The sequence below is a fragment of the Microcaecilia unicolor genome, chromosome 3 (assembly GCF_901765095.1).
Source record: "Microcaecilia unicolor chromosome 3, aMicUni1.1, whole genome shotgun sequence".
Taxonomy (NCBI): Eukaryota; Metazoa; Chordata; class Amphibia; order Gymnophiona; family Siphonopidae; genus Microcaecilia; species Microcaecilia unicolor.
The window spans coordinates 456,835,279-456,856,092 of NC_044033.1; the positions used below are offsets into that span (position 1 = coordinate 456,835,279).

At 43.3% G+C, this 20,814-nt stretch overlaps 1 protein-coding gene across 1 annotated transcript in view; it reads left to right on the forward strand.

Annotated features, from left to right (window-relative positions):
• The window catches only part of MCPH1 (microcephalin 1), a 629,434-nt gene that overhangs the window by 173,978 nt on the left and 434,642 nt on the right, over positions 1-20,814 (forward strand). The window contains exon 9 of the mRNA XM_030198944.1: positions 10,609-10,739. Coding sequence (XP_030054804.1) covers positions 10,609-10,739 — 131 coding nt within the window. The remainder of the gene's footprint in view (positions 1-10,608; positions 10,740-20,814) is intronic.

A 20,814-nucleotide genomic window follows, 5' to 3' on the forward strand; every position in this document is an offset into this window, starting at 1 on the left:
GGCATGAATTGAGGCTTCAGGAGGGCTGACTCAGGAATAATGTCAAGAAGTACTTTTTCATGAAGAGGGTACTAGATTCCTGGAATGCCCTTCTGCAGGAGGTGGTGATGAAAACTGTAATGGAATTCAAAAATGCTTGAGTAAACACAAAGGAATCCTTTTAGAAGGAATGGATCCATAGAAGCATAGTAGTGATTAGATGCCAAAACCAGTAACTGGGAAACAAAGCCAGTGCAGGGCAGATTTCTACGTTCTCTGCCCTGATCATGACTGGGCAGATTTGGATGGGCTGGAATGGGACTTAATAACAACTTCAGAAGTTGTTATTAAGCACAGTTCAGGGCAGTCTTGTCAATGCCCTGAAAATGGCAAGGAAAAATCAAGATCAGGTATGCATATGAAGTATCACATACCTTATGCTATGTGTTTATCTTTTTGGGCAGACTAGATGGACCGTACAGGTCTTTATCTGCTGTCATCTTACTATGTTACTATGTAAAACACTATTGTCTCTGCTTGTTGTTGTTTTTAACCTGAAGCAGGAAAAACTCAGTTTTAATTTTTTTCTGTTTTCATCAGTAGTGCGCACCGTTCTCCGAGGACAAGAAGGCTCTCATATTCTCACGTGTGGGTAGATGCCGATCCGCATCGTCCGGTCCGGCATTTATTCCCAGGTAAAAAAACCGGAGCTTTGTTAAGCGTGAGCCACACTCCATGCACGCTCAAGTGCCTTCCCGCCCATCAAGAGAACTCGGTCCTCATGGTTTTGTTTTTTCTGTGTGAAGCGAAACTGCGTTTGTTTGGTCTCTCTTCACTTGTCCGGTTTTGATCTTTTTCAGAGTGCCTTCAGCCTTTTCTTCTTTTCTTCGGTTTGTTTCTTTAAAAAAAAAAAAAGGTACCTTTATTTAGTAGTCTTTTTTTGCCCGCGTTTGTTTCCTTTTATTTTCGACATGGGCTGCTTTTAGGTCCTGACTGGTCAGGAACCCCTTTTTTCGTGCCTTTGCCCCTTTTTCAGGCACAATCGAGCTGTTTGATTTAGCTAGTGAGGTCTTCCTGTCCATGTCCACAAAGACTACCAGTGGCTTTAAGCATTATAAGTACATAAGTATTGCCATACTGGGAAAGACCAAAGGTCCATTGAGCCCAGCATCTTGTTTCCAGTGCAACCAGACCATCTTGGGAAAAGACATCCATTCTTGGCATCTGCAGTGTCTTGGGCCCGACCATAGCCCTGCTAACTGTTCTCTTTGTCTTCGTATGAAGGAGAGGACCCAGGTTTCCCGGGAGGCTCAACGCAAAAAGATGTTTTGGACCCAGATCTGGTTCCTCGATGTCAACATAGGCGTCGAGTGTCGAACCGGCATCGGGAGTATTGGTAAACATGGCTGCTTCAAGACCTCTAGACACTGGGAGCAATGAGGACTCGAATTAGTCTCCACCTGTCTTGAGGCCTCCTGCTGTGCAGGCCCCCTGGGACCGGCCATCACTGGAACCAACCCCGAAGTGACGTGAGGATTTCACATCGTCAGCGAAGGGCAAGAAGCATGGTCACCGGTCACCTTTGATACACGGTGCTGGGAGCTCCGGGACACCGAGGAACATGGCACCCAGGCACCCAAGAAGTGTCTGCACCAGGAGGAACGCTCTCCCTCCATCCAGGAGGTGCCGATGCGATTGTCTCCAAGCAGCCGAGTTCCTGCTCCAGTATTGGCCTTAGTGGTTCTGCAACCTGTGCCTGTGCCTCGGCCAGTGCCCCAGCTTTTCCCTATGTTGGCCCTCGATGAACACATCTGGGTTTTGCTTCCTGAGCTGCTGGGTGGCCTCATTCAGTGATGTGCTACGGTTTCGGGGGTGCTTAGTACATAAGTACATAAGTACATAAGTAGTGCCATACTGGGAAAGACCAAAGGTCCATCTAGCCCAGCATCCTGTCACCGACAGTGGCCAATCCAGGTCAAGGGCACCTGGCACGCTCCCCAAACGTAAAAACATTCCAGACAAGTTATACCTAAAAATGAGGAATTTTTCCAGTCCATTTAATAGCGGTCTATGGACTTGTCCTTTAGGAATCTATCTAACCCCTTTTTAAACTCCGTCAAGCTAACCGCCCGTACCACGTTCTCCGGCAATGAATTCCAGAGTCTAATTACACGTTGGGTGAAGAAAAATTTTCTCCGATTCGTTTTAAATTTACCACACTGTAGCTTCAACTCATGCCCTCTAGTCCTAGTATTTTTGGATAGCGTGAACAGTCGCTTCACATCCACCCGATCCATTCCACTCATTATTTTATACACTTCTATCATATCTCCCCTCAGCCGTCTCTTCTCCAAGCTGAAAAGCCCTAGCCTTCTCAGCCTCTCTTCATAGGAAAGTCGTCCCATCCCCACTATCATTTTCGTCGCCCTTCGCTGTACCTTTTCCAATTCTACTATATCTTTTTTGAGATACGGAGACCAGTACTGAACACAATACTCCAGGTGCGGTCGCACCATGGAGCGATACAACGGCATTATAACATCCGCACACCTGGACTCCATACCCTTCTTAATAACACCCAACATTCTATTCGCTTTCCTAGCTGCAGCAGCACACTGAGCAGAAGGTTTCAGCGTATCATCGACGACGACACCCAGATCCCTTTCTTGATCCGTAACTCCTAACGCGGAACCTTGCAAGACGTAGCTATAATTCGGGTTCCTCTTACCCACATGCATCACTTTGCACTTGTCAACATTGAACTTCATGTGCCTGCCATACCTCCTGCTGCGGCTCCACCTGGCCCTCAGCCTGCGGTGCAGCCTCCAGCACCGCTTGCGGCCCTGGTATTTAATGCCACCATGCTGGCACCCCTCTCCCCCCGGACATCAATGGAGGAAGCTTCGTTGGAGTTGAGATGGGAGCCGGTCTCTCGACATCACTCTCAAGGACATGGTTCTTCGGCATTGAGGCAGGCTCGGTCTTGGTCATCTGTTAGGGAGGTTTTATCCAACACCGAAGAGGAGCGCTCGTGGGAATCAGAGGAATATCCCAGATACTTTTACTTCGATGAGTCTTATGGGATCCCTTCTGAGCCCTCTCCACCACCTGAGAGGAGACAGTCTTTACCCGAGAGCCTCTCTTTCCCATCTTTTGTTTGTGAAATGGCTGATGCTGTTCCATTTCCTATAGATGTGGAGGATGAGCCCAGGGCCAAGATGCTCGAGGTCCTGGACTATACCTCCCCTCCTAAGGAGGCTGTGATAGCTCCTCTTCAAGAGGTACTCGACAGTCCTTGTTAGGTAATTGGTGTCCCCTCTGTCGGTCCCTGTTGTCCCCAAGAAGATCGACACACAGGACTGGATCTACAGTGAGCTTGGTGTGTGGCCTCAGTTGCCTCGCGACTCCATGGTTGTGGAATCCGCTCTCAAAAGAACCAAGAGTACTATGCTTCAGCTCCCCCAGGCAGAGAAGCTAGAACAATGGATTTGTTTGAGAGAAAGATGTACCAGGCCTCTAAGCTCATCTCCCACATTCAGTCATACTATCTCATCACAAGCGTTTGCTTGTTGAACTCGGTAAGACAGCTGTCTGACTTGGTCGATATGCTCCCTCTGGAGCAGGCCGAGCGTTTTCGCCAGTAGGTCAAGCAGCAGAAGGCGTGTCAAAAGTTCTTCTCCAGGGGTACTTACGAAACTTTTGATGTGGCATCCAGGATCGCTGCTCAAAGTATTGTAATGCGCAGACTCTCATGGCTGCGTGTTTCTGACTTGGAACATTCTGTTCAGCAGAGGTTGGCAGATGCCCCTTGCCGAGGGGATAATCTTTTTTGAGAGAAGGTTGAGGAGGTTGCTGACCAGATCAAGAAATACACTGATACCATCTCTTCTCTCTCCTGCCAGGCACTTTCTGAATCTACCTCCTCATCTAGGAGGTTTTTTGACAAGTCAAGGAGTGGTCCCTACTACTACTGCTCTAGGTGTAGGTACATTTCTTTGGCTCGCCAGCCTGCTCAGGCACAGCCCCAGTGTGCTTGTTCTCATCAACAGTGTGCGCCTAAGGCCCCTGCTGCTTCCCAAACAAAGCAAGGGACGAGTTTTTGACTGGCTTCAGCAGAGCATAGCCGCAGAACAAGTGTCCATTCCGGATGACTTGCCGGTCTCATAACCTCCGACCGGTGGGTTCTTCAACTAGTCCGTCTCGGATACATCCTCAATTGGCATTCCAAACCTCCAAATTATCATTCATTCAGCTGTCAGCACAGGCAGGTACTTTCAGATTAATTCTTCACCTTTCTGAAGGCCCATGTGGTTGAACCTGTTCCACCAGGAGAAGGACAGGGATTCTATTCCAGGTATTTACTTCTGCAGAAGAAGACAGGGGAGATGTGTCCCATCCTAGACCTAAAGACCCTGAACAAATTTCTAGTCTGAGAAAAGTTCAAGATGGTTTCCCTGGGCACCCTTTTCCCAATGATTCAGAAAAAGGATTGGCTATGCTGTCTGGACTTACAGGACGCATATACTCCTATCTTGATACTCCCTGCCCACTGGAAGTATCTTCAGTTTTGGCTGAGATCACATCACTGTCAGTACCGTATGTTGCCTTTTGGCTTTTTATCATCTCCCAGGGTTTTCACCAAGTGTTTAGCGGTAGCTGCAGCATTGCTACGCAAACTGGGAGTCCATGTGTTCCCAATCCATGTATTCCCGTATCTCGATGATTGGCTGGCGAAGAGTACCTCAGGACAGTGCTCGGGAGTCCATACGGATGACTATTCGGGTTGCGAGCTACTAGGGTTCGTTTTAAACTATCCCAAATCCCATCTATACCCTGTCCGGAACTTGGAATTCATAAGAGCCCTGCTCGATACACAGGAGGTTCTAGCCTATCTCCCGGAGGCCAGAGCAGACAATATAGTCTTGCTGGCGTCCAAGGTTCGAGGCTCTCGGCAGATCACAGCTCGGCAGATGTTGAGATTGCTGGGGCCATATGGCTTCCACAGTGTACGTTACACCTATGACACGTCTTCACATGAGACCAGCTCAATGGACCGTGGCTTCTCAGTGGTATCAGGCCACGGAAAGCCTGGAAGATGTCATGCAAGTGTCTGCATACCTTGTTTGCTCTCTTCGGTGGTGGACAATTCGATCCGATTTGACCCTGGGACTTCAATTCCAAATTCCTCAGCCACAGAAAGTGCTGATGACAGATATATCTCTCCTGGGATGGGGATCTTATGTCGATTGGCTTCACACTTAAGGAGCTTGGTCCCTTCAGGAAACACATCTTCAGATTAACCTCCTGGAGCTTTGAGCAGTCTGGAACGTGCTGAGGCTTTCAGAAATTGGCTGTGCCAATTCTTCAAACAGACAGGTTGCAGTGTATTGCATCAACAAGCATGAGGGCACCGGATCACGCCCTCTGTGTCAGGAAGCTGTCTTGATATGGCATTTGGACTCACCTGCACGGCATGTTTCTTTGAGCCACTTATCTGCTGGGTGCAAACAACACCCTGGCCAACAGGCTAAGCAGGATAAAGCAACTGCACGAGTGGTCTCTCAATATGGACAGTGTGGGGCACCCCCTCGGTCGATCTTTTTGCCACTCAGATCAACCACAAGGTCCCTCAGTTCTGTTCCAGGCTTCAGGCCCACAACAGACTAGTGTCAGATATCTTCCTCCTCAGTTACGGGACAGGTCTCCTGTATGCTTATCCTCAGTGTGGAAAACTTTGCTGAAACTCAAGCAAGACTGCGGAACCATGATTCTGATTGCGCCTTACTGGCCGAGACAGATTTGGTAACCTCTTCTGGAATTAGCCTCCGAAGAACCATGGAGATTGGAGTGTTTTCCAACCCTCATCACTCAAAACGAGGGATTGCTTCTACATCCCAACCTCCGGTCTCTGGCTCTCACAGCTTGAATGTTGAGAGCTTAGAATTCGCTTCCTTGGGTATTTTGGAGAGTGTCTCCTGGATCTTGCTGGCTTCCAAGAAAGATTCCACTAAGAGGTGTTATGATTTTAAATGGAGACGGTCTGCCGTCTGGTGTGACAGCAGGACCCTAGATACTCCCTTTTGTCCTACACAGACCCTGCTTGAATACCTTCTACACTTGTCAGGGTTTGGTCTCAAGACCAACTCCGTAAGGGTTCACCTCAGTGCAATTAGTGCTTATCATTGGCGTGTAGAGGGTAAGTCTATCTGTGGACAGCCTTTAGTTATTCGCTTCATGAGAGGTTTGCTTTTGTCAAAGCCCCCTGTCAAACCTCCACCAGTGTCATGGGTTCTCAACGTCATTCTCACCCAGCTGATGAAAGCTTCTTTTGAGCCACTGAATTCCTGCCATCTGAAGTGCTTGACCTGGAAGGTCATTTTGGTGGCTGTTACTTCAGCTCATAGGGTCATTGACCTTCAGCCTTAGTAGTGGATGCATTTTATACTAAGTTTCATCACAACAGAGTAGTCTTCTGTTCGCACCCTAAGTTCCTGCTGAAAGTGGTGTCGGAGTTCCATCTGAACCAGTTGATTGTCTTGCCAACATTCTTTCCCCGACCTCATGACCATCCTGGCGAAAAAGCAACTTGCACACCTTGGACTACAAGAGAGCATTGGCCTACTACATAGAGCGGATAAGGCCCCACAGACGCTCTGCCCAGCTTTTTGTTTCTTTTGATCCCAACAGGATGGGGGTCGCCATTGGGAAACACACCATCTCAAATTGGCTGGCAGATTGCATTTCCCTCACTTATGCCCAGACTTGGCTGGCCTTGGAAGGTCATGTCACGGCTCGTAATGTCAGAACCATGACTGCGTCGGTAGCCCACTTGAGGTCAGCCTCCATTGAAGAAATTTGTTCAGTCCACACATTCACATCTCGCTAGTGCCTTGAGCAGAATACCCAATGCGACAGTTGGTGTGGGCAGTTGGTGTTGCAGAATTTGTTTGGGGTTTAGAATCCATCTCCACCCTCCTAGACCCATTTTATTCTGTTCCAGGCTGCAACCACATTCAGATTTTTTATAGTTTCAGGTTAATCTGTGTAATGTCCTCTCCGTTGTGAGGCCCAGTTGACCAAAGTTTGTTGTTTTTGGTGAGCCTGGATACTAGGGATTCCCCACATGTGAGAATATGAGAAGCCTGCTTGTCCTCTGAAAAAGTGAAGATACTTATCTGTAGCAGGTATTCTTCGAGGACAGCAGGCTTCATATTCTCACAATCCCACCCACCTCTCCTTTTTGTCTCATTATTTTATTTTCCTTGTTTTTCCTTTCAAATTAAACTGAGAGGGCCTCATTCTCACGGCATTCGGGAAGGCACTCCCGCATGTGCAGCTTCACAAATTCTGCTTTTTCTTTTCACTTCGGCATAAATGCCGGACCGGTGGATGTGGAACGGTATCTACCCACACATGAGAATATGAAGCCTGCTGTCCTCGGAGAATATCGCTTTGCTCTTTATTGTTTATTGGCTGTATTAATGCGCAGCAGGGAGCTCTATAATAATGCTATGGATTTGTAATATAAGGGTACATGCTAGTAATTTACTATGAGCTCCTTTTACTAAGTGGCACTACTGATTAGCCTATGCTGAATGTGAAGAGGCCCATGGGAATTGAATGGGCATCTTTGCTTTCTGCACATCGCTAATCAGTAACGCTGGTTTGTAAAATGAGCCCTATGTTTGTTTGTTTTACTTTACCATACCTTACCAAGTGCTTATATTTTGCTCACACCTCAAGACGTTCAGTGTGAATTACAAAGTAAAGGGAATTCAACAAATTACATTGGGAAGACAAGTTTCATAGCAGATTACAGAGCGGGTTAGCAGGTATTTAAGTCAGTCTAATACATAGATGCAATGAAAAGGGCTTCAGTTTGATGTTAGACATATTGAGAAAGTCATGTTGGGGAACCACATTTACGAGGAGTGTGATAAAGACGTATTTCTTGAATAGAATGGATTTTAAGGCTTTATAGAATTGAGTGTAGCAGTTGATGTTGAGTATTGCTGTCGGTAGGATGTTACAGAATTTGGTGGCTTGGTAAGAGAATAGGCTTGAGAAAAGTCTCTTGAGTCAAAATTCCTTGAAGATGGGAAGGATAATTTTAGAGAGCTTCTTGTCCTCTAGTTGGAGTTCAGAGTTGTGGTTAGAGAGAACATGTATTGGGGAGCACAGCCCTGAAATATTTTAAAGACAAAACAACAGAGTTTTAAAATAATTCTGGCTTCTACCGGTACCAAGTGTTGCTGGGCATATAGGTGAGAGACCCTGTTGAATTTTTTCAGACTGCAGATTAGTTTTATGGCTGTGTTTTGTGTTGTCTGTAGTTTGCATATTAGGTTTTTAGGGCAGTTTGAGTAGATTATGTTACAGTACTCTAACTTAGTTAGAATTAGAGCCTGTACCACGAGTCTGAAGTGTTCTTGTATAAAATATTTCCATATTCGACTGAATTTATGCAGTTGGAAGAAGCAAGACTTGACTTTTCTATTAAGCTGTGTTTCTCAGGATAAGTTTTGGTCTATTGTAATGCCTAGGATTTTGAGGGAGGGTTCTAGTTTTTAGGGTAAATCATTCACTATGAAGGAACTGTTTTGTCTGTGGTTGTGTTATGGCCTGTCAGTAGGTATTTTGTTTTATCACAGTTAAGTTTTAATTGGTTCATTGCCATCCAGTTTCTGATTAGGGTGATGCAGTCTTCTATGTGTTTTATTGAGTGAATGTCATTTGTTGGAATTAGTATGGTGATGTCTTCTGCGTATTTAAATATTCTGAAGGCCGCTGCTTTGAGGGTGTATCCCAGGGAGACAATGATGTTGAATTGGAGAGAGTGGAGAGTCCTGAGGGATGCTGCTATCTGTGGGCCATCTTTCTGAGTATGTTCCATTCATCCTAACTAGGTAAGGTCTGTTTGTTAGGAAGCCACAAAACCAGTTTAGTACATGACTTGTTATGCCAATGTTGTTTAGGATCATTAGGAGTAATTTATGTTCTACCACATTGAAGGCGTTTGAGAGGTCGAACTGTATGATGGGTGCTTTCTTCCCCTTGGCCCAAAGTGTGTTGATTTCATGTATCAGAGCACATAGAGTTGTCTCGGTGCTGAAATTTGTTCTCAATCCTGATTGTGAGCTGTGTAGTATATTGAATCTCTCCAGGTATTCAGTTAGTTGTATGGTGACTATTTCTTCCACTAGCTTTATCAGGAATAGTATGGATGCTACAGGTCGGTAGTTCACATTGTTTTTGTTTGTTTTTCGGTATGGGAGTGAGGATAATATTTCCCATTGATGATGGAAAGGAACATCTGGACATGGAGTCGGTCAGCCAGTTGTAGATAATGGCTTTGAACTTTGGAGAGGTGTAGCTCTTGAGGTTTGTTGGGCATATGTCTAGTCGGAAGTGGGATTTGGATAATTTCCCAATTAGTCAATTTAATTCGGACTGTTTGATGGTGTGGATGTTATCCAGTGTCATATCCATGGGAATTGCCATGTCGGAATGTTTGGATATTTCATATTCCCATTCTTTCAGAACAGTCTCCCCCTTTCCCAGAATGTTGCCCAGTTCCTAACAAATCTAAATTCCTCGAGTGCTAGAGTGGATGTTCTGAAAATATTTGTGACATAGGGTATTTAAAAATGCTGAAACTCTGGTTAATGACATTTCTTGTGCATACTTCTCATGGTCACATAATTCAATGCTGGGTAGCATTCTGCCCATGAGTTGCAGGTTGCCCATCCCTGATCTAAGTTTATATACCTGGGGCAATGGAGGGTTACCGGGAGCTGCAGTTGGAATCGAACTCTGTTCCCCTGGTTCTTAGCCTACTGTACTAACCATTAGGTTACTCCCTGTTTTTCTTTTACCCTGTAGGATAAAGCTTTGGAATATCCTGTCAATCTGGACTGGTCTAGCAGGATGATAAGGAAGGTGAAATTTCATCTTGAGCCTGCCATGAGTGGGAAAGCGCGGGGTACAAATATAACAAAAAGAAAATCTTGACTGATAATTTCCTTGTTATACTAGACCAGTCCAGAACCTACCTGGGAGGACTGCAGGGCTTGAGGCCTTAATGGTCTGGTTAGTTTTCAGTTATTCATGCATATATTTATTATTCCTCTGACCCTCAGAGAGTATTTTCTGGTTGTTTGTGGTTTCCTTATATATATATATTCCTTTTTTCATTAGCATACTGAGGTGTTCAGGCTGCACTGGTGTCTATATTGGTGATGTCACTGAAACAGTTTATCTGAAACAATTATCTGCCTTTATCTACTGGTAGGATGGCAAAACCTGTCAGTCTAGGGGTTCTCAACCCAGTCCTTGGCACACACCCTACGAGTCAGGTTTTCTGGATATCCACAATGAAATTTTATGAGATAAATTTGCATGCACAGCCTTCATTGTCTGCAGATCTCTTTCATACATATTCCATATGGTATCCTGAAAACCTGACTGACTGGATATAACCTGAAGACTGGGTTGTGGTCCAGATTGGTCTAGTAGGTCTCATGGAAAGGAAATTTTCAGTTAAGACCAAATTTCACCATACAAATCACTTTTTGATATGAAGAATGTCAAATCTGTGTGTAATTACGTTTCATTGCATTTGGTTTGCAGATGCTCAAAATAAAAATTCAGTTGTTGGTGGCAGCGGCGGCAGCAGCAGCAGCATCCATGTTTTCTGCGAAGCATTTAAGGAACAAAAATTTAAATACACTGAGGAATCAAAGAAAGAAAAATACAAAAAGGTCAGTCTTTCTTCCAGGAATGATTATTAATCAAGAAACATGGTAGTCTAAATTTTGAATGGGCACTCAAGCAGCCTCTTATGTTTTGGTATGGTTTTAGTTTGAATGTATTTTGATTCTTTTGAAAATGTAAGATTGATTAGCTGCAGGATATGTGGCATTTGATAAAACATTTTAATTCCTAGTAAGTGTAATACCCCATTAAAATGGGTATTACTGAAAGCTGGAATATACAAGAACTCAATACAGAAAAGGAGAGGCAATAGAGGTCCGTAGATCACAGCAATCAAAGAACAGAACAGGTCTCAGTCAATGTTCAGAATCCATAACACTTTATTTAAAATAACCCAATGTAGCCACGTTTTGCCTCCCAAGAGGTTGCATCAGGTGATTTACTTTACACTACTAGGGTCCCTATAGACACATACACCTAGCTCTGGTTAGCGTCTAGCAGCACTAATGTGCAAGAAGGAGGAGAAGCTTTGTTTTTGAAACTCTGATTATAAAGAATTTGTTAAGCTGCTGAGTGTGATTCAGTGCTGCCTGTCTCCTTACATTGCAAAAGGCAAGTCTTGTCTCAGTTGTGTATGCCATGTCATGCCATGCCAATCAAGACTTGATTACTGTAATGCACTTCTATACGGGTCTGACTACAAAGGAAATGACACACACACACATTCCTAGCTAAGATAATATTCAAGCACCTACTGACCTCATTTGCAACTTTCTTTAAATTAGTTTATTTTCTTACTCCTGTTACTCTGTCTTCTCTATCTATATGTTCCATCTTTGCTCATACCCTATGCTGTCTATTAAAATGCTTTATTGTGTTTGAATATTTTTGCTGCTGTAATTGTCTGTTGCTTATGTTTGACTTATTCTTGCTGACGATGGTGAAGAGAGAGGTTAAAGGGAAGACCGCTTCTGCTCCTTCAACAGCTGTGAGTGGTCCTATAGATAAACAACACCAAAAGCTGAAAAATACTTTACTTAACTAAAAACTCTTCATTCACACTGTGAAACTTCGTCTTAAATATAATTGATGGAGGGAAAAGACCTCAAAAGTCTTGGCACGGCAGCTAATATAATATCTTAGTACTGGCGCATAACAGACTCCGGTATTATCATAGGTTAGAAAACCTCCACATCTTTAATGTTTTTCTTAATCTCCTTGCAAAAATCCTGTTAAATATTAAGCAGTACCGTTGTTAGAACTCAAAGTTATGAGCAGTGGTCTCAGTGCTTTCCAAAAAGAAAGGTCTAGGGAGATATTCAATCTGTTTTGTTGTCCCAAAGAAAGAAGGTAGCTTTTGGCCCGTTGTGGACCTCAAGTAAACAATCATCAGAGGGTCTTAAATTTCAGCTTGGTCATAGCATCTGTTCGTCCAGGAGAGTTTCTTACAGCTCTCGAGCTTAAAGAAGCTTACTTTCACATTCCAATTTGGTTTTCACACCAGAAATCTCGGGTTTGTCATAACTGGCCAACATTTTTAGTTTCAGGCAATGCCCTTTTGGTGTAGCCACAGCTTCTAGAACCTTTTCCAAAATCTTGTTTGTGCTGATGGTTTTTCTGCGACAAGAAGGTATCAGGGTTCACCCTTCTCTAGACTGACTCAGAGCATCTCTGCTTCAGGAAAGCTGGCAAGTCACACACTTGGTGTTGAAACTTCTTTTCTCGTAGGTTGGATAGTCATAAATACATAAGTATTGCCATACTGGGGCAAACCAGAGGTCCATCAAGCCCAGCATCCTGTTTCCAGCAGTGGCCAATCCAGGTCACAAATACCTGGAAAGATCCCAAAAAAGTACAAAACATTTTATGCTGCTTATCCCAGAAATAAGCAGTGAATTTTCCCCAAGTCCATTTTAATAATGGTCTGTGGTCTTTTCCTTTAGGAAGCCGCCCAAACCTTTTTAAAACCCCGCTAAGCTAACCGCCTTTACCACATTCTCTGGCAATGAATTTGAGTTTAATTACACATTGAGTGAAGAAAAGTTTTCTCCGATTCGTTTTAAATTTACTACTTTGTAGCTTCATTGCATAGCCCCTAGTCCTAGTACTTTTGGAAAGCGTAAACAGATGTTGTTTCACATCTACCCGTTCCACTCCACTCATTATTTTATAGACCTCTATCATATCTCTCCTCAGCCATCTTTTCTCCAAGCTGAAGAGCCCTAACCGTCTTAGCCTTTCCTCATAGGGAAGTCCTCCCATCCCTTTTACCATTTTCGTCGCCCTTCTCTGCACCTTCTCCGATTCCTTTATATCTTTTTTGAGGTGCAGTGACCAGAACTGAACACAATACTCGAGGTGCAGTTTCACCATGGAGCGATACAACGGCATTATAACATCCGTGTGTTTGTTTTCCATCCCTTTCCTAATAATACTCAACAATCTGTGCGCCTTCTTAGCCGCTGCAGCACACTGAGCAGAAGTTTTCAACGTCTTATCCACGATGACTCCCAGATCCCTTTCTAGTTCTGTAACTCCTAACATAGAACCTTGCATGACATAGCTGTAATTCGGGTTCCTCTTTCCCACATGCATCACTTTGCACTTGTCTACATTGAAGTTCATCTTCCATTTGGACGCCCAATCTCCTAGTCTTGCGAGGTCCTCCTGTAATCTTTCACACTCCTCCTGTGACTTGACGACCCTGAACAACTTTGTGTCATCTGCGAATTTAATTACCTCACTAATTACTTCCATCTCTAGGTCATTTATAAATATATTAAAAAGCAGTCCCAGCACAGACCCCTGAGGGACCCCACTAACTACCCTTCTCCATTGAGAATACTGACCATTCAACCCTACTCTCTGCTTCCTTTCTTTCAACCAGCTCTTAATCCACAATAATACCCTACCTCCGATCCCATGACTCTCCAGTTTCCTCTGGAGTCTTTCATGAGGCACTTTGTCAAACACCTTCTGAAAATCTAGATACACAATATCCACCGGCTCCCATTGTCCACATGTTTGTCACCCCCTCAAAAAAATGCAGTAGATTGGTGAGGCAAGACCTCCCTTCACTAAATCCGTGCTGACTTTGTCTCATGAGCCCATGTTTTTGTATGTGCTCAGTAATTTTATTCTTAATAATAGCCTCTACCATTTTGCCCGGCACTGACGTCAGTCTCACCGGTCTATAATTTCCCGGGTCTCCTCTAAAACCTTTTCAAATATCTGCGTTACATTGGCCACCCTCCAGTCTTCCGATACCTCACCTGATTTTAGGGATAGATTGCATATTACTAGCAGTAGCTCTACAAGTTCATTTTTCAGTTCTATCCAGTCCATCCAGTCCTGGTGATTTACTACTCTTCAGTTTGCAGAACTGACCCATTACATCCTCCAAGTTTACAGAGAATTCGTTTAGTTTCTCTGACTCGCCATAAATGGGATGTGACTATAATCTTTTTAGGAAGAATAGAGAGGGCCGAAGAGGTGGAGGAGTGGCGCTGTATGTGAGAGAGAATTTCGGAGCGGCTGAAATGCAGGGGACCTGGGGAGAGGAAGAAGCTTTATGGATCAACCTGGAAAGAGAAGATGGAACCTGTTTTAAAAGTTTGCTGGACTCATCTTTCCGTCAATTTTATTTTCCCATGTTTAATTACTTCAGTCGAGTCCTTTGTAAATGGCCTTTATGGTTTCCCTTTTGGTTTTACATTTAATTAACAGTGTATTTTCATGTTAGCATGTTTCTTGAAATATATGTATTACTTCTGCTTATTCAATTCAGGCTGCCAATGTCCACCAAGAGATAGCAATGTATTAGCAGATATCACATGTTATAGAGGCTATAGATATTTAGGTATCATACAATGCCTTGAGACTAACTTGTTCCTTTGCCAACCTCTGACTCTTGATGGACTAATTATGATTGTGCATGCCTAGGATAACGACATGGAAAAATCCAAGTTTGTACACCGCAAGTATTACGTCTTCAAAATCTATCCAGGCCCAAATGATGTTAGATCCCCCAAGGTCGTGGCAATAATCTTTACACCTTGCAAACTACTGGACCACAAGTCTCAAGACCAGCCACTTCCTTCAGCTGGTCAGCAGCGACTGTCACTTCTACTGATTCCTTGCCCAAGTCGCTGGGAAAATCCAGCCCTGTTAGATCTTCCAGATCTCTGTCCAGATTCTTCAGTGCTTCCACCACCTCAACCATGATCAAGGAAAGAGAATTCAGAACCAACTGATACTTAATTTGAGATTTACTGTTGCTGTTTATGGACATTATAGATTCATATTTTGTTTTATTTTCAGTTTAGCAGTAATCCTGTCTATATATTGAAAAGGTTTTATTTTTATTTTCCTATTATTTCCTTTATTGTTCTTATTGTTTTTCTAAGAGTTTCCCCGTTATTTCTGTTTATGTAATTTAAATTGAAGTTGATATTGCTCAGACACAGGAGTAACAACAAACCCTAATACTGGCTAAGATATCATAATGTAGGTGTAAACCCCGTTAGTATCAACCAGTTATGCAATTGTTTAACTTTGGTGTAGGCTTACTTAAGCTGCATGTCTTTCTATAGGTTTGACTAAGCTCCAAGTGGGGTAACGGATATATAAAATGCTTCCCATACTTCCAGGTCATTATGCATATGTCAAGATCCATGCATGACCTTTGTTAATATAAATTTTCCTAGGATTGACCATTTTTGCTGTATGAGGCAACCTCATACTTGCTATCCACTTTTTAGTGCTCATGATTGGATGCCAATGATGAGTAATAGTAAGGTCCAGGAATTCTGACCTGTTTAAGGATTCTGAATACCTACAACCTAAAACAGCCTGCAATCAGAGTACTAACCATATATTTGTTGAGCCCATAACAATGCTTAATCAAAACCACTATTCCTTCCAAGGACCACTGAGACAGATACATTAGATTATCTCCCCATGTACTATGCTACAGATACAATAGAAGCCATAGAAAGACCTGAAAGTGTTTATTAGTATGATCCACCTGAAATTGCTATTACCCACATACCTATACTTCATGAGATTTTGTAGATGAACTCATGGATTTGTCCCATTCATAAAACCTTTTTTACCACAGGTTTGAGCAAGTCTCAAGAGGGGTGACATCAGGATTAAGGCCCAAGGGGTTGGGTAATATAAAGGGAATTCCATACGCCCCAAATAATATATCACCTGAGAATGAAGTTTCCTGTCTTGCATAATATCTGCTAGCAATTCATAAGAGCAAAACTCGTCCTCTCGTTTGATAGTTTGGCACCTTCTGGAATAGATAGTGACAAACTAGTTTTGTCACCCCCAGCTGCTGGGGTGACAAGTGGGGAATGTATAATTATGGTACAACCAGAGACCCCCCACTGGAATGGTGGCGGGCCCAGTCATAGAGCTCAGGCCATTACAGACCTTGGCTGAGTCAGAAATCTGATGGCTGACATAACTGGGAGCTTACTGGAAGAGTATGGCCTAGTTTGTAGCCCGGATTAAGGCCTAAATAAGCTAAATTAGGAAAAGTTAGGTCAATAGATATGGAAACAAAATGGAGGATTTCAGCACAAAATGGAAGCCGTATCTGTTACAAAGTGGAATTTTCTCTAATGTAAGTTAGAAAAACAAGTTGAGAAATGAGTGAGTCATGCCAGGTGTAGCTGGATGCAGGGTCTTGCTTAAGATTTGTGGTCAAGCGAGCTAAAGACAAAACCATGTTAGCAAGATAGAAGCTACTCATTAGCATGAGCCAATCAGTGACAACCATGACATTAGCATAGATCCAATCAGGTATATCTACTGTCATATTATCCATATCCTGAGGGCACCTATAAAAATCAGGGTATTTCCTGGTTTAAGTTAGAGAGAAAAGGGTTGCCACTCTCTCTCCAAGGGAAACCAATGTGTCCAGCAGAATTGACAAATTACCTAATTGCTTTCCCTTGTAAAACCTCTAATTGGTAAAAGAAATTATAGAAGATTAGGAATTAACACCTGTTTGCAGCTGGATTATTATATTCCTATAATTAATTGATTGTACATGCCTGTTGTCAATCACTGATTTGACTTGTATCTTTGTAAATAAACTCCTCATCCCAAATGATGATTTGTGGGCTTCACTTAATGATGAAAGGCTGTAAGTATAAATGCTTTTGCTGTATCAGGCTGTCTTTCACTGCATTGTATAACCTGTAACCTAAATCCAGTTTGTCATAAGGCTGGTATCTTTTCCTTAGACCTAACGTCTCCCTTAGTGGCAATTCCTTTTACAACTTCACAACTCCTTGATTACCCCAGTACTAATGCTATTTAGAGATGGAGTCAGATTTAAGGTCACTTCAGCCTTCTTGGGGGGCTCTGAACCCCTAAATTCACAACAATCCACACGGGGGTTATCTACAGACCTCCGTTACAAACAGAGAAGCTAGACAAGGATCTGATAAAAGATATTCAAATGATTGGTATGAAAGGGGAGGTGCTACTGTTTGGAGATTTCAACTTGTCTGATGTGGATTGGAACGTCCCGTCTGCGGAATCGGAAAGAAGTAGGGAGATAGTGGATGCCTGTCAAAAGTGCCTTGCTCAGACAAATGGTGATGGAACCCACGAGGGAAGGGTCGATGCTGGATCTAGTGCTCACGAATGGAGGAAGTGTTTCCAATATCCAGGTGGGTGCCCACCTATCTAATAGTGATCATCACACCATATGGTTTGATATAAGGGCAAAGGCGGAGTGTGGACACACCAAAAAAAACGGGATTTCAAACTTACTGATTTTGATAAAATGGGGGAATACCTGAAGAAAGAGCTGTTGGCGTGGGAAGGCATAGGAGAAGTGGAAAATCAGTGGTCAAAGTTAAAGGCTGCTATAAATATGGCAACTGATCTTTACACAAGGAAAGTAAACAAAAATAATAGAAACAGGAAGCCTGTATATTTCTCCAAACAAGTAGCTGAAAAAATAAGAACAAAAGAGGCTTTTTTCCAGAAATTCAAAAGAACGCAATGAGAGGATCACGGAAAAGATTATCAGATTAAACTCAAAGAAGCGAAGAGGGAAATACGGCTAGCGAAAGCCTGACCAGAAGAAAAAATGGCTAAAGATGTAAAGAGAGGTGACCAGACCCTTTTCAGATATATTGGAGAAAGGAGAATGGAATTGCGCGACTGAAAGATAATGAGAATGGTTATATGGAGAGTGAGGAGGATAAGGTGAATGTGCTAAACAATTACTTCTCTTCTGTATTCACTGAGGAAAATCCTGGAGAAGGACCGTGGTTGGCTCTCGAGAGAATATCTGGGAATGGAGTGGATACTGCGCCGTTTACGGAAGAAAGATTTTATAAACAGCTGGAGAATCTGAAGGTGGACAAAGATATGGGGCCGGATGGGATACATCCCAGGATACTGTGGCAGCTCAGGGAGCTCCTGGCAGGACCTCTTAAAGATTTATTTAATAGATCTTTAGAGACGGGCGAGGTACTTCAAGATTGAAGACGAGTGGATGTGGTCCCGCTTCACAAAATTGGAGACAGGGAAGAAGTGGGAAACTAGAGACCGGAGATAGCTTTTTTTTTTTATTAAGAAACTTCGACCTTTTAACACACGGTGAAGGTGGATTTCACTGATATGATGGCGTTACATTGACCCGGACACTTGCAGAGAATATCAGACATCACTTTCAACACAGGAGCTAGCTTGCCGACGCATAATAAGGTAAGTGCTTTTTTGTATTCATTTACATTGAAAATTGAACAATTTATCTTAAACAGTACTAGTGGTAGGCAGGGGGACTCCTGTGCTATGATGTCTGGATGGTGTCATTACTCAGATACTCAAATGTAATGCACTGAGCACTATTCGCATATTTAAAAACTAAAAAAAAATATTTTTCACATATAAATGATTTTTTAAGGTGGCAAGGATTTCTTTGTTATCATAGTAGTTAAAGTTTAATGCCAAGAAGTGCAGAGTGATGCATTTGGGGTGCAGAAACCCGAAAGAGAGATACCGAATAGGAGGGGAGAGAGAACTTTTTTTTTTTTGGTTACTTTTGTACCCCGCGCTTTCCCACTCATAGCAGGCTCAATGCGGCTTACATGGGGCAATGGAGGGTTAAGTTACTTGCCCAGAGTCACAAGGAGCTGCCTGTGCCTGAAGTGGGAATCAAACTCAGTTCCCCAGGACCAAAGTCCACCACCTTAACCACTAGGCCACTCCTCCACTCCAACACCTTGGGGTGTTGGTGTCCGAGGATCTGAAGGTGAAGAAACAATGTGACAAGGTGACGGCCGTGGCCAGAAGGATTCTAGGCTGCGTAGAGAAGGATATAACTAGTAGAAGAAAGGAGGTATTGATGCCCCTCTACAAGTCGTTGGTCAGGACCCACTTGGAGTATTGTGTTCAGTTTTGGAGGCTGTATCTTGCTAAAGATGTAAAAAGACTGGAAGCGGTGCAAAGAAAAGCTACAAAAATGGTATGGGATTTGTGTTGCAAACCGTACGAGGAGAGACTTGCCAACCTAAACGTGTATACCTTGGAGGAAAGGAGAAACGGGTGACATGATACAGACGTTCAAATATTTGAAAGGTTTTAATCCGCAAATGAACCTTTTCCAGAGACAGGAAGGTGGTATAACTAGAGGACATGAATTGAGGTTGAAGGAGGGCAGACTCAGGACTAATGTTAGGAAGTATTTTTTCACGGAAAGGGTGGTAGATATGTGGAATTCCCTCCCGCGGGAGGTGGTGGAGTTGTAAACGGTAATGGAATAAACATAAAGGAATCCTGTTTAGAAGGAATGGAACTACAGAATCCTAACGGAGATTGGGTGGCGATGCTGGTAATTGGAGAGTAAAAACAATACTGGGCGGACTTCTACAGTCTGTGCCTTGATCATGGCTGAATAGATATGGATGGGCTCTAGTTTAAGTTTTAAAGGGGCTTCGACGTTAGCTTCAGAACTTTTAGTACAGGAACAGTGCTAGGCAGACTTTTATGGTCTGTGCCCTGAGAAAAGCAGGGACAAATCAAACTCGGGTATACATATAAAGTATCCACATACCATTTACTACTACTACAAATCATTTCTATAGCGCTACCAGTCGTATGCAGCGCTTCACAAATAAAATGAGTTTATCTTGTTGGGCAGACTGGATGGACCGTTCAGATCTTTATCTGTCATCATTTACTATGTATGTTACTATGTTAAAAGGAAAGATTGCATTGTGTGAAAGAATCTAATGCAGCTATTCCCAACACAGTCCTCAAGGCACATCTAATCCCATCAGGTTTTCAAGATATCCACAATGAATATGCATGAGATATGTTTGCATGCACTGCCTCAATTGCATGCAAATCTAACTCATGAATATTCATTGTGGATATCCTGAAAACCTGATGGGAGTAGGTGTGCCTCGAGGACTGGGTTGAAAAGCATTTATCTACTGGAAGGGAAAATGAGGGAAGGAAAAAAGGGAAGGAGAATTGTAGGGCAAAATCAAATGTTATACACTCCAAATCTCTCCCTCCCCCCCAAAAAAACAAAACAAAACAAAAACCAGTAATTGCATCAAATGAGGTAAAAGGCAATCTTCTTCACAAGGGAAGGAATGGAAAGACTGGCCTTTCTTAAGTATGCCAAATGGGCACAATTCTTATAAGCCTAAAATCAGGGGACCAAAAATTATGCAAGAATGATAATCTATAAAGATATATAAAAGCTTTTGACAACAAACATCTATACAAAATATACAATTAAAAAAAACCTACCCTCATCCACTAAGATATATCTTTCTATGGGCTTCAGATGATATTAAATAGCTATGACCATAGGCGCCGACTCCGTGGGTGCTGTGGGTGCTCGAGCACCCCCAATAGTCACCCACTGGAAGTTCCCTGTAGGGCGTCCCCCCTCCCTCCGAAATTTAAAAGTCACTCATCTTACCTCCTCGTCGGAGGAGTTACATCTGCAGCAGCAGCCCAGGAAAAAGCGTGCAGGCAGGAGACTCAGAGCTGTTCCGTTTGGTCTCTCTGAGCTCTGGTCCCGCCCTCATTTCCTGTTTACGCAAGGGCGGGACCAGAGCTGAGAGAGAGCAG